Genomic DNA, 18171 nt, shown 5'->3' with positions numbered 1-18171 from the left:
TATTCAAGACATTTTTATAAAAACGTACAATAAACTGGAACGGATTTCTTCTTGATTTCATTTTTAATAAAAGTTTGTTCTAGCGAACACATATTTTCTGTGTATGGGATGGTAATCGATTTTCCAGCAAATCAATTTTTAAGTTCCTTTGCAACTCCTCCAACTCTGCGAAACGCAATTCACTTTTTTTTTGAAAATTTGCTGCTAGCTTGCTAGCTTGCCCTTAAAAAAGATACAGCTTCCTCAAAACTGATTTAAAACGTATTTTGTTCTCTAAAATGTGTTGAATTTGTGTTAAAATTTGCAGGCTTCGTTATGTTTGCAATTATTAATGGTTTTGAAATGAATAAAATTGATGAGGATTTTTTAAACTATTTCTCATCAAATCAATTTCCCTAATTATTGATCCTTTCACTGTAATGGCCTATCTACAATCTCTTAACTTAGAAAATTTCACTTAGCTTAGGAGTTTGAATCAATGGAAATGAATCTGATCTTCTACAATGAAAAGGAATAAAATTAGAAACTTGACGTATGGTTTGGAAAATTTCAAAATCTACGGTAAGTTGACGTTTCCATATCAAAGGTAAACAAACAACTGCATAGCAACGTATATCAGCCCAGCAAATTTTCTAAGTTGATTGTGGATGACGGCCGTAAGTTGTGTACATTTTCTAAGTTTTACTTTACTTAACTATTCTAAGCTAAGTGATTGTAGATAGGCCATAATTTGGATTTTGCCCGCACTTGTTTCTCGCACTTTTGACAACAACATTTCAAAAAACTAGGCAACCAGCTTTTGTTTATTTACATTTCCAGTCGCAGTTTCCACCAAACTGGACGTTTCGCACTTTAAATTGCGATTGACAGCTGAAAAACGATCGGCAACCGCGGCTCGCTTTGACCTTTTTATAAGAAAAATTTAAATTTTCCAATTTTAGCGATTGTCCGCGCTCCATACAAAAAAAAGTTTTTTTTTGTACCCGAGCAGACGGAAATAACTTGGGAAGGTCAGTTTTTGATATTGTGAGAAGATCGAAATATGTTATTGGGATGATCGGATTAGTTGTTAAAATAACAAAAATTTATAACAAAGATTTGTTCGAAGAATAACTTAAACTGTTATTATGTTGTTATTGCAATAACAAACCAATAACACAGAAGGAATCATGAAGGAATAACAAGATTTGTTATTTTGTGCGGAGAGGTGGAGCAGCATAATAACAAAAATGTTATTGAACTGGTATATCTCCATAACAAAAAAAGTTATTGTTTTGGTTTATTTGTAATTTGCAAATAAACCTGCAGTTGCCATAACTCCTCTGTACTAGTCAGGGCTGCAGAGTCGGGTACCTCCAAGCGACTTTGAATCCATACTTTGAAGACAACTCCGACTCTGGATGCAGGATATGACGCCAACGACGACTTCAGCTCTCCAAAAATACCCGACTTCACAGATTCAGACCCCAAGTAAAAGTTGCTGAAAATTTGCTGAATCCGATGCAGTCTCCGAGGTCTTACTCCAGCTCGAACTTCAACGTCAACTCCGACTTCCTGGCTCTGTGAAAATAATAACAGTTTTTGTTATTCACACTTCAAAAATTCTCAATAAATAAATCATTTCCGTTAGGGAATAAAACAAAATTTAAAAAAAATGAACTCTCAAAAGTTAATTTTATCAGATTAATTTTAGCTTGAAACCCCATTTCATGGTGGAATAATTGACCCCAATGAAATTGGTCAAAATTATTTCATAGTTCTAGCCAATTTTAGTAAAATTTCTTAGGGGGTATATCAAATAATTAAAAAAATCAACTTTCAAAATTTCAACTTTTTAGAATAATTTTAGCTTAAGCAACTTTCAAAATTTCAACTTTTCAGAATATTTTTAGCTTAAGGACCCCATTTCATGGCCAAAATAATGACCTTGACGAAATTGGTCAAAATTATCCCATAGTTCTAACCATTTTAAACAAAGTCCTTTAGTGGGTTTATCATATAATTAAAAAAATCAACTTTCAAAATTTCAACTTTTCAGAATAATTTTAGCTTCAAATCAAATCAAATTATTCGCTCTACAGCATTGCCTTGGCGTTCTCGATTGCGAGATTCCTACTCGAAACTAGGTGTACGAAGGCTTCATTGTTGAGGCAATTGCAAACCTCTTTTTACACCTTAGTTTCCATCCAACCCGGGATTCGAACTGACGACCTTTGGATTGTGAGTCCAACTGCCCACCAGCGACCCCACCAGGACAGGACCCAGGGAGACGACTCCTGCACCTAACGACAGAGCTAACGACCTAACCTTTTTAGGTTAGTCCGGGGCCAACATTTACTTCCCGTCTGACGGAAGGCGTGATCAGACAAATCTCGTCTCAAAATTTGCCACCGGGACCTTCTGGGATCGAACCCAGGCCGACTGAGTGAGAGGCATTTTTTTTAATTTTAGCTTAAGGACCGCATTTCATGGCCAAAATAATGACCCTGACGAAATTGGTCAAAATTATCCCTTAATTCTAGCCAATTTTAACTAATTAACTCTTTCGCTCTTTTTCAAAATTTTTACGAAAATGCTGTTTTTTAGGAATGTTGTGATTAATTATGTTTTTGTCATTGGATTTTTATAAATTATTTGAAAAAAAAAACTAAAAGCTAGAAGATGCGCTTGAAACCCAAAAGTCTTTGCGGTCTTTCTATCAAAAATTTTACTCGAACCTAAAGGCTCGAATAATTGAAAGGCGTCCAAACTTGAATCTACGATTTTGGAAAAAAAAATTGCTATTAATTTTACGAAATTGCGTTTTTGTCAGCCAAAATTGAACAAATGTTGACATTTCTGGAGCAACATTTGAAAGGGCCGGTACGACATTGGTTTCGACATTGTTTCAAAAAGAACCGTGACTCTTTTTTTTGTGCGCCATAGTTCATTCGCTCTTTTTAGTGAACCGGCTCTTTAGCGGCTCACTCTTTTTTTTTTTTTTGCCCACCTCTAATTTAAATTAAGGTATGTTTTGCAATAAATTTTACCATCATCATTTATTTGAAATTAATAAAAAAGAGTTAGGAAGGAATTGATTATGTTGGTGCCTCTCTATTTCAATTGCCGGAGTCGACACTTTTTGTGTTTTTTGCTTTATTTTGGAAGTGAACTGCAGTGCAAAAGGGTCATCTCCAGTATTATACTGTATGTGCGCAAATGGTACAACTATTCTCTCGGCGCAAGGCCATTATTCTCTCGGACGAGCTCTGTCCGGTTTTTCGGTGTATAACTGTATGCAATAGAGCCCAACAAATCCTAAGCTGGATCGAGTGTGTGGAAATAACTGAACATTGAGTTCCACTCACCTTAAAATTACACACACGCACGAATCTCTCCCGTTCACTCCCGCCGAGCCTCACTCTAAACCGCCGTCTAGAGTATCTCCGGCACCTTGGTGTCCCCGCACGTGCCATCGTTGATCAGTATCAGCGACTGCAGCTTCGGATTTGGACTCCGCTGCTGCTGCTGCTGCAGTCCACCATTCCCCACGGAACTGCTGCCGTTGCTACTCCCGTTGGCAGTTGTCGGTGGTGGGAGCTGAACTTCGAAGGGCGTTTCCAGAACGCCGGACGGGAGTACGATAGTTTCTTGGCTCTGGATCGAGGGGAGCAGGGGTGGATTTGCGGAGAGGAACGAGGGTGGTCCGATTTCTGAGAGCAGGATTGAGTCGACGGATTGTTTGGTGGTGGAATCGCTGGTGGTGGTGGTTGTGGTTGTGGTGGTGTTGTTGGGGGATCGGGTTGAGATGGCTGCGGCTGAGAGGATTTGTGAGGTTGGGATGAGGGTTTCCTGAACAGTGTCGTTGTTGCCGTTACAGGTCCGGTGCTCGGACCGGCGGGTGCTGACGGTGCTGCGTCCGCGGGACGGGTCGAAGCAGGGTAGGACCTGTTTGAACTCTTTGCGGAAGTTTTCGTTGAGCCACGCGTACAGAAAGGGGTTGTAGCAGGTCGAGCTCATGGCGGTGAGGTGGGCGATGAAGAATAGCAGGTTGTAGAAGGGCCACTCGTTGATGTCGGAGTAGAAGTCGTTGCCCATGTTGACGAGGTTCAGGGGGAGCCACGAGATGCCGAAGATGGCGACCATGGCGATTAACATGCGGTTGGTGCGCTTCTTGCGGTCCCGTTCGGCTTCTTCGCGGCGGGTTGTTTTGGAACCGGGCTTTGTGCGGGCTCGGTCGTTGAGTCGAATTGAGACGCACACATAGCAGAACGCCATGATGATGAAGGGAAGCACAAACTGCAGGATCGAGGTCACGATAGAGAAGACCTTGCGCATGTCTTCGGAGGGCCAGAGTTCCTCACAGTAGAATGTTCGGTTGGCGGGTAGGGTTGTGTTAGGGAGTGTTCCGTTGTTGTCGTCGTGGTGTCGCATGTAAAGGCCGTACGGCAGCGTGACCAGCATCGAGAAGATCCAGATGAGGACGATGATGGTGATGCAGGTGGACAGTTTCATCCGCGGGTGGAACGGGTAGATTATTACGAAGAACCTATCTATCGCGATTGAGGTTAGGGTCAGCGTTGATATGTAGACGCTGCAACCTTGTGCGAGCGGAACCGTGTGACAAATGAGCTTGCCAAAGATCCACCGTCCGATGAAGGTGTACGATGGCGTGAAGGGAACCGCCAGCACGCACAGCAGAATGTCGGACAGGGCGAGATTCGTGATGAACAAGTTCGTGACGGACTGCATGGCTTTATTCCGGAAGACCACGTAGCAAACCAGCACGTTCCCGAAGATCCCCAGTATGAAGATGCTCGAGTACAGCAGACTAAACACTATCCGAACCGTATCGTTTGACCGCATTACATCGTACTCGTCGTAAGCCACCAACGCCTGGCTCGTACTGTTCCACTCTCCGTCACTAACTCCCTCCACAACTCCACTCAGCGTAGCGTTCAGCATTTCGATGTCAAACATGGTTCCGGCCATCGTGCTACTTCCAACACTGCTGGCCGTCGTGGCCGACAGTAAACTTGTCGTCCCGCCGACCTTCGGCGATGTCATCGTAATCGCCACCACCATGATTGATCGCCCGTACGGAATCAATTTAACACACACACTCAAACACTTCTTCTTTCTCTTCTTCCCGGTTACTGTTCCGGCGCGGCTTCCCGCGGCCCTCTAATGACAAACACTGCGTTAATGGTGTCGATAATGATTCCGGCTACACGAGTTGGCGCGCGGAAGGGGGAAGCGCTACTATCAACGCCACACTGACGCCGCTGTCAACAGCATCTCTGGCGGGATTTGTACCGAACACGCAACACTGAACACTTCTTCTTCTTCTTCTTCTTCTTCGCCCGTTTTCGAGGAGGGGGTGGCCTCTCTTAACCCCTTGGGGTGGCTCAGATTACTCTATAAATATTGTGGCGCACTCTCACATACAGACATTCTTCCCCCGTAACCTAACCTCACTTTCCCACTCTTAACACTGGATCTTCTTCTTCTTCAGGATGGCTTGTCGCTGCGCGACGCGGCGATGAAGCAATGGCACGCCAATTACCAACCACAACAACGACGTGACACAAACACACGTACGCACTTGGAAGAGGAACCGCCTCCGGGGGGGTCGTCGACGCGCAACAGGAACAACCGGGAAAAACGTTATTTTACACAATCACATTTTTCGCTCTTCTTCTTCTTGTTTTGCGTCGGTTGTTGTGGTCCAGGAGTCTTGTGCAATGTCAAAACCGGGAGTAGTGACGGCGGCAGCTTCCACGTGGGGACGGAACGAAGGGGGGGGGGGGGTGCACCCTTCCACCACGTGTCACACTCGTGTGCGCTGCCAATCAAATAATGGTTAATCGATTTCTCTGGTCTCTCGGCATTACTGTGTGCACCCACGCGTTTCTATTATTTTCGCCGGGCTCTTTTTTGCCCCAGTTGTTACTGGTTTGGATTTGCTCAGGGTAACAGATGACGGAGTCTTAAACGGATTCCTGGAACGAGAAAAGGTTTGAGATTAAAGGATTAGAATTGTTTGAAAATGTCAAAATTGTTGAACAGGTTTTAATTTTGTCTTAAGGTGAAACGGGAAGGCACCGCCATATTGAAACCACGGCACGAGTTTTGAAGGAAGCATTGATGAAAATGCTGTAAATCAAACAAATTCTGTGTGTTTATAACGGAAAATAAAATCGATTGCAAAAAATTTGTCGAGTTCAGAAATTAATTTAAGTTGAACAGAAGTTTTCTAAAAACTGGCGTCCCGTTTCACCTTAATAGTAATGTGAAAATAAGTTAAAAATTGATTTTAAAACATGGAAATAGTATTTGGGTAATTCTCTACCAACTCACACGAAATCTGGACAACTTTGTCCTAAAGGGTAACTTTTGTCCCTGATCACGAATCCAAGGTCCGTTTTTTGATATCTCGTGACGGACCGTACGACCCCTTCAATTTTTGATCATGCGAAAATGAGGTGTTTTTCAATCATTCGCAGCCTGAAACGGTGATGAGATAGAAATTTGGTGTCAAAGGGACTTATATTTAAAATTAGACGCCCGATTTGATGGCGTTCTCAGAATTCCGAAAAAACGTAATTTTCATCGAAAAAAAAACTAAAAAGGTTTAAAAAACACTGTTGTTTTCCGTTACTCAACTGTAAAAAGTTTTGGAACATGTCATTTTATGGGAAAATTATTGTACATTTCGAATCTACGATGACCTAGAAGGGTCTTTTTTCATTTAGAACAACATTTTCCATTTTTAAATTATTTGTTTTTTTCTAACTTTGCAGGGATTTTTTTAGAGTGTAACAATGTTCTACAAAATTATAGAGCAGACAATTACAAAAATTAGTATATAAACATAAGGGAATTTCTAATAAACATCACGAGTCATGGTGATTTTACGAAAAAAAAAGTTTTGAAAAAATTTTCCGTCGTTGATCATGGCCGTTCATCGTAACCTGCGACAGACACGGACGACGAAACAAAGAGAAACGCAAAAAGTAACCTTTTCAAAACTTTGTCTGCTCTACGATTTTGTAGAACATTATTACACTCTAAAAAATAACTCTGCAAAGTTAGAAAAAACACAAAATTTTAAAACGAAAAATTTTGTTCTAAATTAAAAAATTACCCTTCTGGGTCAATGTAGATTCGAAAAGAACATTAAATTTCCCTAAAAATGGCATGTCCCAAAATATTTTACAGTCAAGTAACGGAAAATAGGAGAATTTTTAAAACTTTTTTAGTGTTTTTTTTTCGACGAAAAGTACTTTTATGAAATTATTTTTTTGAGAATTACCCATTGAGAGGTATTCAAATTGCATTATTTTAAGAATTTTCATTGATTGGGCTATTTCAAATTATTTGAAATTAAGATAACGTTATCGTATTCAAACTATCAAAAAAAAAGATAAGTTAACCTTATGGCTCGATTCTAGTAATTTTTATTTTTCCACCAATTAAAAAACTAATAAAATAGCGTTCAACTTGAAAAAAAAAATGCTGAAATCTTCTGGCTTAAGAAACTGGCCCCACAATTCTAAACTTTATAAAATATTAAAAAGTGGTTATTTTATTGAAAACTCATTTTTAATTTTTATTCTGTGCGTTCTGTATAGTTTAAAATCGGGTTAAGAAGTTTTTTCAATACAAATTTAAATTTTTAGTCATTAACTTTGGTTCACCCCACATTTTTTTAGGGAACAATGGCCGTATTAAAAAAAACTTAACTTCTGATCTCTTATGCTAACAGAGGCATCGAAATGTTGCCTGCATCATAGCTCATTTTCTGCTTAAAATGTTAAAATATTCACAATATACCTTATTTTTGAAAAAAAAATAATTTAAGAGTTGTCCGATTTATTGTTGTCATACAGCAAATTGTGATAATAAGAGTTTTTTTAGATACGGTTTTCTGTAGAAATTATAGTTTTGGAAACCGAATTTACACGTGGAATATTTTCATTAGACACGGCATAGTGAAAAAATCGTTTCGGAACCAAATTGAAAATTACAAATATGTGAGTATTTCAATGAAGAAGTTTTTTTTTTAAATTGAGTGTTTTACAAAACTTTCTAAATTGTTTTTTTTTTTACTAGAAATGGTCCAGAAAAAATTCCAAATGTTTAAATCAAAGTACATATCTTCTTCTAAATCTTGAAATTTAAAGCGTAGTTGCTGAGAAATCCAATAAATGATATTTACTTACTTACTTACTTACTTACTTACTTACTTACTTACTTACTTACTTACTTACTTACTTACTTACTTACTTACTTACTTACTTACTTACTTACTTACTTACTTACTTACTTACTTACTTACTTACTACTTACTTACTTACTTACTTACTTACTTACTTTACTTACTTACTCTTACTTTACTTACTTACTTACTACTCACTTTACTTCACTCACTTACTTACTTCACACTTACTTACTTACTTACTCACTTACTTACTTACTTACTTACTTACCACTTACTTACCACTTACTTACTCACTTACACTTACTTACTTACTTACTTTACTTACTTACTTACTCACTCACTTACTTACTACTACTTCACTTACTCACTTACTCACTTACTTACACTTTACCACTTACTCACTTACTTACTTACTTACTTACTTACTTACTTACTTACTTACTTACTTACTTACTTACTTACTTACTTACTTACTTACTTACTTACTTACTTACTTACTTACTTACTTACTTACTTACTTACTTACTTACTTACTTACTTACTTAGCAAAAAATTACAACAAAGACCACAACAGACCCGGGGGTTATTTTTTTTTAATGTATTGCTTTGCTTTTTGTAACCCAAATACCACGCCCCGACATTGACAAGGGTCAGCATCAAAATGAGCACCACCCTTTATCTTTCAAAATGCCGATAAATTGCCATTTAAAAACAAGAAGACGGTACCGAATCCAAACACAGAGAAGTCTGATTTTGCGATTACAAACCAAATCAACCGTCGTGCCAGAGAATAAAATCCACAAACAAAGTTCAGCTTACATCAACAGATAACCCCAGCTTCTGCTCATTTCCTGCTGCAAAACAAGTTGATCGCTTCTCGGAAGGAAGCGCTTTAGCTGTACGGCTTTATCAGGTTCAGGAGCTCTCAACATACTCACACTCGCACATTTCGGCAAAAACAAACAACATTTGTTTCTATTTAGGTACTTTGGCTTGGAAAGGGGTGGTTAAAAGACAAAATCCAGTTTTGATGTGGGTTCATGGGAGTGATGAAATGGGTCGCAAAATGTGCTCACTTTGCGAGAAGTTCTGCGAAACTGATCGGTTTAGAGTTTGGATTGTTCGGCGAGGATGTTGATGGGGTGGAATTGTATTACAATATGAAATTTCAGAAAAGACTTTTAATCAGAATGAGTTAGAACTTTAAACATCTCATCAACAGATGGCAGCAAAAATCGAACGTGAACTTGCATGCAAGTTAGCTAATACACAAACCACAAGCCAAGAGGCCAAAATAAAAGCGTACTATTGCTGTCAAAGAATAAGTTTATTGCATCGAAATGTATGGTTTTCAGCAAAATCAATCAATTCACTCTGGTGATCAGCAAAAACAATAACAACCGCACCAATGACCAATCTCTCGAGTTCCGTTGAAGGACCCCTCGTCGGAGCACCATTGCCAGTTGTGTGGCATCGTTTGGGATAGCAAAAAAAAAAGAGAGTCCCCTCGCATCACCAAACACAATCAATTTACCATTTCGGTCATTTCACTTTTCATTTTCCCAGATTTTCCCTGACCACCAAGTTTTGTCCCAGCTTGGCTCCCAGGGGAGATGTTTTCGTTCGATGTGGAATCGAACTTTAACAAACTGGAAAAAAATACTCCGTGGTGACAGGACACAATGCTTGAGGCTGTGGGCGTGGAAAAGCTTTTTAGGTTAGTTTCACTTTTTGGGAGATTTGTATTCTTGGTTTTTATTTTGTTTCTAAAAGAGTTTATCCTTAAAGATACGAAAAAAAAACTTCATTTGGACAAATCAATTTCTTCTGAATGTCCGAAAAAAAGTCAGTACGTACTGACATGCCATACAGATAGAATAACCAATTATCTCGATTAAATTTTCATTCCAAACTGTCTCTGGACTCAGAAAACCGAGCTCCACTGAACGAGAATTTTCCACCCACAATCCGGCAGGCGGTGATTAAAATTTCAACATGCCCAACCTTAGGCCCGGAGTCCGTTCTCAGAACAGAAGCGAACGAACCCTCCCAGAAATTCTAGTCTTTACCACCACCCCTAAAATTGGGCGGCAATTAATGAAATTTTTACGAGGTCAAGTGTTTATTGGCGGCTGTTAGGCGAAATGAACCCGGTGTGAAATTACAAGCCTGAAGGTAGAGTCTGGGAAAATGCTTCCTTTTTATTGGCGTAAGTCTGCGTAGGAGGATGATTTTGAGGACGGTGAGATGAAAATCGAGTCGAATGCCATTAGGCACAAATGTGGCCAGCAAAAATGTCCTTTTTATGGCTGCTGATTTGGCGCGAAAAACACGATTTTAACAAAAGGCCGGTTTAAACGATTTCCGATAGAATCAAGCAGATTTGGTACAAACGCGCTTACAAAAGCATTTTATATTGTTCAATGTGCTTGAAATGCGGCAAAAGCTTTTTTAAGCACAATTTGCTTTGCTTTTACTGCTAGAGCCCACAAATGCAACCACATCCGCCCTGTAAAAGGATATCGGATTTCCATTTTTGGCCCTGTTGACAGCAGTGGCTTACTGGTGGGGGTATTGAAAATTTCAATGTTTATTCCAGGTTAACTGGGTGAAGACGATCTGAAACTGTTCCATGGGAACACACATATTATTTAAAAAATATAAAAAGAATAATTTAACCCTTAAGGCACTAATTCAGAACCCGTGAGCAATTCTCTACGAAATCGAGCAATTTCGACCATTTTTATTATTTGTAATTTTTTTATTTGGTTCAAACTTTGTGGAAGCCTTCCCTATGACCAAAGAAGCTATTTTGTGTCAGCATTTTTTTTCGTGTACCTATTTTTTCTCAATAGTCCTCAACAATACCTTCTACTTTGCCGAAGACACCAAATTGATCAGAACATTTCATCAAAAGTTACAGCTGTTTAAATATTTACGTACCATTTTTGTATGGACAGTTGCCAAAATTGTATGGAGACTTCTATGGGTAAACCAATGGCACAAAATAGCTTCTTTGGTCATAGGAAAGGCCCCCACAAAGTTTGAGCCAAATAAAAAAATACACATAAAATCCATTTCCGGTTTTGGTAGAGAGTTGCTGTGTGTAATATCGCAATTAGACAAAAAGAACGGGTTTTTATCGTAGTTGAGCAATTCTCTACGAAATCGGTCTTTTTTCTTCAATTTTAATTTTTGTATTTTTTTATCCGACTGAAACTTTTTTGGTGCCTTCGGTATGCCCAAAGAAGCCATTTTGCATCATTAGTTTGTCCATATAATTTTCCACACAAAAATTTGGCAGCTGTTCATACAAAAATGATATGTGAAAATTCAAAAATCTGTATCTCTTGAAGGAATTTTTTGATCGATTTGGTATCTTCGGCAAAGTTGTAGGTATGGATACGGAATAAACTGGAAAAAATAATACACGGTAAAAAAATTTGGTGATTTTTTTATTTAACTTTTTATCACTAAAACTTGATTTACAAAAAAACACTATTTTTATTTTTTTTTATTTTTTGATATGTTTTAGAGGACATAAAATGCCAACTTTTCAGAAATTTCCAGGTTGTGCAAAAAATCATTGACCGAGTTATGAATTTTTTAATCAATACTGATTTTTTCAAAAAATCGAAATTTTGGTCGTAAAAATTTTTCAACTTCATTTTTCGATGTAAAATGAAATTTGCAATCAAAAAGTACTTTAGTGAAATTTCGATAAAGTGCACCGTTTTCAAGTTATAGCCATATTTAAGTGACTTTTTTGAAAATGGTCGCAGTTTTTCATTTTTTAAAATTAGTGCACATGTTTGCCCAGTTTTGAAAAAAATATTTTTGAAAAGCTGAAAAAATTCTCTATATTTTGCTTCTTCGGACATTGTTGATACGACTTTTAGTTGCTGAGATATTGCAATGCAAAGGTTTAAAAACAGGAAAATTGATGTTTTCTAAGTCTCACTTAAACAACCCACCATTTTCTATCGTCAATATCTCAGCAACTAATGGTCCGATTTTCAATGTTAAAATATGAAACATTTGTGAAATTTTTCGATCTCTTAAAAAAAATATTTTCAAAATTTTCAAATCAAGACTAACATTTCAAAAATGCCAAATATTCAATATTACGCCCTTTTAAAATGTTAGTCTTGATTTGAAATATTTTGAAAAGAAATTCTTTTCAACATTTTTTTTTATTTGAATGATTTATTGACAAAATTCATGAACATTTGTCTTATAATTTCACTCAAATCAAGTTTTACGGAATTGCAATAAAATGTATGGAACTCGTTGCAAAACTTGATTTTATCACAAAAGTTTATAATACAAGTTAAAATACCAGAAACTGTAAATAATATTATAAGATAAAAACATTATTATCAAATCTGTATTAATAAAATACAATAGTTCTGTTTAAAAATAGACTATAAGTCATTTTGAAAAAATCGAAAAACTATTTTATTACAGAAAAACATAAAATTATTAATATTTGTTTGTTGGTTCTAAATGCGTTCAATTTTGACTTTTCTCATAATTTTTTTCAAATAACTATAACTCGCTTAAATGATTAAAAAAACAGAAAAAAATCCCAAAAATATTACAGAAACATTACTGAATGATTTCACAAGACTGAAAAAGTACATAGAAATATAACAAAAACCAGAATAAATTATGATGAAAAATGGGTCAGGAAACCATAAAAACGTCGACATAATGTTATATTCAAAATGTTATTTTATTTTGAAACTCCGTTGTGAAACTAATTTCTCTTCGTGTCACCTTAAGTATTAGTTTTGAAGTATCCTGGAAAGTTCTCCTTGATTTTATAAAGGACTAAAACTAAACTGTATGTTTGCATAATTATGTCTATGGCATTATTTATTTTGGCATTTTTATTTTTTCTCAATATCCAAAGAAAATATGATTCATTTATTTTTTATTTTTATACCCTTTTTTTAAACATTTTTAATATTTTTTGCTGTATCAATTTTAGTGGCATTTCTCGTGTATTGTAGCAGTTTTTGCCCCCACTTTTCGTGCGTCCTTGCCACTCTCCTCCGTCTAGAGCAAAGTCAGCCTTAAAATCTGTTTTCATCCCGTCCCTTCAGCAAAATCCACTCCCCTAGACCCAAGCGCGACCTTTCCTAATGGTAAGCCGTGTTTCATCCCGTGCCGCAACACCCGACATACCATCCCCTCAGCCCCACCTCCGGATGGAAAGTTACTTTCCCGCGACAGGAAATGGATTGTGAAAATTTAATGGCACAATCAAAGGTCGCTTAAAACTCACCCGCCCACACGTACATACACGCTCCAACAAACACATCCATCGCTCGTATGGCTCCTGGAAATCGACCCTCAAGAGGAGGTTTTTTTTTATTTTTGAAATAGAATTACACTTCATTATTCTGCCATCCAGTAGGGAAAATCTCGGTGAAACTTTTAATGGAATGTAATTGCGTCTAAAAATAAATAATCATAATTTTAATTTGTTAAAATTGAAAAAAAACAGTGCTGCCAGTTCTCCACTTCAAATAACTTTTTGGAAAATTTCATGTTTACAATTTTCGTAAAATTTTCACAGTGATACAAAATTCTCTGAAGTGTAATAAATCTCGTTCAAGTTCCCTGATGAGGTGGCCGTTTACGTCGTCGTGTAAAAGGATCACAAACGCCTGCCAGCACTGACTTCATCGACGTCGTTGGCATTTTTATTACAACTCATCTTCTTCCCACACTTAGTCAAATTTCAACCTCCAATTTCAGCACGTCTTCGAAGATGAAGAAAATGTGCGACAGAATTTTACATAATGAAGTGGATTTTCCAGCCGGGAAAGAGGGACTGAGGCAAATTACAGAAATAATGTCATTTCGGTGAAAAGCAACAGAGAGATTCAATTGACAGTTGGAGAAGAAAGATGGTGCTGCTGCTGCTGGCGATAGACAGGATGATTGAGATGTTTTCAGCGCGCTTGAGTCAATTTATCGTAATTGTATCTTCCTTGTATCTGTTCGAAGAATGCCGTCCTGAGCTGAACGTGGTCGAGCTACTTGCGTCAACGCTGGAATAATCGATTTAATTACGCATTTCTGGGTGGGTCTCGTGGCGCAGGGGTAGCGGCTTCGGCTGCCGATCCCGATGATGCTATGAGACGCGGGTTCGATTCCCGCCTCATCCACTGAGCTTCTATCGGATGGTGAAGTAAAACGTCGGTCCCGGTTTCTCCTGTCTCGTCAGAGGCGCTGGAGCAGAAATCCCACGTTAGAGGAAGGCCATGCCCCGGGGGGCGTAGTGCCAATAGTTTCGTTTCGGGTGGAATTATCATCAACTTCTCATCAAGTACAAGTCTTCTTGGCCGCATTTCCTTCCGTCAAATAGCAAACCCAAGTATCTCATACATTTACCCTTTGATCTCATCATCTGACAGAGATAGTGAGTGAGATTACATCGCGCAATGTTGCTAATTGCTTTATAGTCTCTCCAACAATGTTCTCATACACATTCTGCTCAACGTTTCAACAATTTCACGCTAATGAGTCCTTCAAACTCACTCTCGCTGAGTTGAGCCTCAATTAAGATGTCAATCTTCAACGTGGAGCTTTGAACTGCGATGTTCTGGAGAGAACCCGCTGAGGCTCGACCGACTTCGACGATTATGCCTTTCCATCAAATCGCGATACCGCGTTCATGTGAGATTTTCATATCAGCTGCCTGATTGTGTTTCGAATTTTCTCTGAAAATTTGATGCTGATTTTTCAGATGATTTTGGTGCGTATTTTTTTTAATTAATTAAGTTTAAATTTGAAACAATAATGGCTTCTCCAGAAAACTTATGGCTTTCAATGATACAAAGAATCAGTGATCTTATCTGAAAATAAATCTGTCTTGAAATGCCATTTCAAACAAATCCTTCGAAACACTATCAGCGATCTTCGAACGAACTCGTTTCTAAGAAGCTCGACATCGCATAAATCCACAATTCCATACTCGTTCCAAGACCATTCCCATCAGTTATCTTCCACTGCTTGATAAATCCATCTCTGAACGACAACTGCCGGCAGACCGATATTACGAACTCCATGCTCAGAAGTTCCGAGGCTCTCTCGCCCTGGCCCTCATCATTCATTCATTTATGGTGGGGCAAATGTTTGCCCAGCCAAAGTGCACCCGGCTACATCAGCTGGTTTCAGTTGAAAAGGCTAGAAGAAGCAGAAAAAAAACTAGCACCATTTACGCCGAAAGGAAGACCCCGCCGGTGGAAATGTCGACAGAGTTCGAGGTATTTTTTTCCTTTTCTTCAGCGAAATTTGCAAAAAAGAAATAACGCCGGTGATCCTTTTGGGCACGTGATTACCATCTTATTGGACCCGATGAAGCTGATGGCATGAAGGGGATCGTGATGATAGTAACGATAACGACCGTTTTGGCAGGGTTCTGGTTGCCTTGGGTGGGGTTGAACCTTAAGTGGATTTTGTGCGATTTCGGTTGGGTGTGGTAATCAATCCTTAGTAGGAAACTTTCGGTTGATTCTTGTATGAATAATCTTTTGGAAACTATAGCTTGCATTTTGTATAGTTAATTTAGAAATTTAATTCACGAATTTACCTCTTTAAGAGAAATGACTCAAACTGGGACGTTCCTTCGTCCATCAAAAATTGATGTCCTAATGGTTTGTCTCATAAATGTTCATAAATATGCAACAGGGGTCATCCAGACCAGTGCTTCCAACGGAATACATAAATTGCTTTTTGACCTACCACAAGTCCCTGAAATCTCAGCCAGCTTAACTCTGTTGTTTCAATCCAACCAACCTGCCCATTTTCATATATTATTTTTCATCCGAAGCCCCTTTCCAAACTTCGCGGAAGCTCCTAATGTTGGGTTTTCATTGATCCCGGATTGGGTGACATAATTTAATCAGCCTGGTCTAATCCACCAAAGCCCACGCTCGTTGCGGAAAGCTCCCACCAATCCGGAGCTTTTGATTATGCAGGACATGTAGGAAGAATTCTGGGCAAAATCGTTTATGTAAGCGTAATGTCGACATGGGTTGATATGGGATGTGTAAGGAGAATTTATAAACATCAGTTAGAAAAACAAAGGTTTCGAGTTAGGAAGCAGCAATTCAACCGAAATTGCTTTAAATAACCTTTTTCAATTGTATTATTTCACTATGCATTAAAATTTCAAAAATATAAACTAGGTGTTTCTAGCAATTCTGAATCACGCACAATTATATAAAAACTTAAAGTCATGAATTTTTGTTACACAAGACTTTTTTATCAAGTTTATAAACTATTAAATAAACAAAAAAGTGATTCAAATGAACTATGTGAAGGTCATACGTGTGCGATAACTAATTTTTTTATATGAAACTAACCCAGTTTTCACCACGATTAGCATTTTAGGTGTTACCTGCATATCAACGTGCCATATTGACTTACAATAATAGCAGTAACAAACACGTTTTGTTTGGTTGACCATTCTGTGCATTGTCCCGAAGTTGGTTGAATTTGGTTGCCAGAGTCCCGAGTTATAATTACAAATGTATACGGTACACAGCAAAAAATCTGATGGTAAAATCACATGCAAAACCTTCTTAAAAAATCACACATAATATCACACACTGCGTGCACAATTTTTGTAAACACAAAAAAGTTGCAATCGACGGGATTCAAACCAAGCACCAACAGTAAGGACTGGCGCCTCAGCCCGCTCGGCCATCAGACCGATGAAGTATGGAAGGATAAACGATAAATATATGAGCTTGACACTTCGGTCAAGTAGGTTTCTTATACTGATGAACTACATATTACAGGGTGTAATATTACATAGAATTTCATAAAATAATACTAATTTTATTTTACACCCAAGCCTTTTAAACGCAGCTGGATAACTACTTTTTTTGCAGTGTAGTCAGATATGTGACAAAACGTTATCTGACTAAATTCCTTTTGATCAGTTTTAAATTTCTCAGGATTGAAATTGAATTTTGGGTGTCGTAAAGGTCAAAATGTGAGACATTGATAGTTGCACAAATTGGCGTTTTTAACTCAATTTGGCCTACAATTTATGTGCGGCAAGATAGCAAGAGCATGACGATATGATAAAACAAATGTTTAAAATGTCAACAAAATATCAAGGTTATTGTGTTTCAATAAATTTCTAGATTATATATAATTACAAAAACTAACTGGTTGGAGCCTTACTCACTCATTACCAACAATGGGTGATATGATGGGGTTGGACGCAAATTTCATCTATTTTTTAGATCTGGAATAAAAATGTACGTAAATATCACTTAAGTGGCCATATCTCGAGACAGGGTTACCAGATCTTCAATATTTTGGACTCGTTGGAAAGGTCTCTTGATAACCTAACCAATGAAGGGTCGGATGGTAGATCCAGACATAGTTTACATACATTTAAGTGAGATCCGGCTTCCAAATAGTACATAAATAACTCTTAAGTGGACATATCTCGAGACAAGGTTGCCAGATCTTCAACATTTTGGACTCGTTGAAAAGGTCTTTTGATCACCTAACCAACGATGGGTGGGATGATGGATCCGGACATAGTTTACATACATTTAAGTGAGATCCAGATTCCAAAAAGTACATAAATATTACTTAAGTGACCATATCTCGAGACAGGGTTGCCAGATCATCAATACTTTGGCTCATTGAAAAGGTCTTTTGATAACCTAACCAACGATGGGTTGGATGATGGATCCGGACATAGTTTTCATGCATATAAGTGAGATCCAGATGTATGTGAAAACACATTTTTATATATAACTTTAGAACTACTTATCGAAACTTCAAACAATTCAATAGCGATGTTTGGGACCCTAAACCAAGTCGATTGCAACCGGTTTGATCAAAATCGGTTCAGTCAGTGCTGAGAAAACTTGGCATGAATTTTGGGAGCATATATACACACACACACACACACACACACACACACA

At 38.0% G+C, this 18171-nt stretch overlaps 1 protein-coding gene across 2 annotated transcripts in view; it reads right to left on the bottom strand.

Annotated features, from left to right (window-relative positions):
- The window catches only part of LOC6045914 (prolactin-releasing peptide receptor), a 194775-nt gene that overhangs the window by 78651 nt on the left and 97953 nt on the right, over positions 1–18171 (bottom strand). For both annotated transcript variants that reach the window (XM_038254203.1, XM_038254202.1), the window contains exon 2: positions 3348–5981. In XM_038254203.1, coding sequence (XP_038110131.1) covers positions 3415–5064 — 1650 coding nt within the window. In that variant the 5' untranslated portion in view covers positions 5065–5981 and the 3' untranslated portion in view covers positions 3348–3414. The remainder of the gene's footprint in view (positions 1–3347; positions 5982–18171) is intronic.

The sequence above is a fragment of the Culex quinquefasciatus genome, chromosome 2 (assembly GCF_015732765.1).
Source record: "Culex quinquefasciatus strain JHB chromosome 2, VPISU_Cqui_1.0_pri_paternal, whole genome shotgun sequence".
In the NCBI taxonomy this organism is placed as follows: domain Eukaryota; kingdom Metazoa; phylum Arthropoda; class Insecta; order Diptera; family Culicidae; genus Culex; species Culex quinquefasciatus.
The sequence above is the reverse complement of the archived record's forward strand: the minus strand, read 5'-3'. Positions and strand labels throughout refer to the sequence as shown.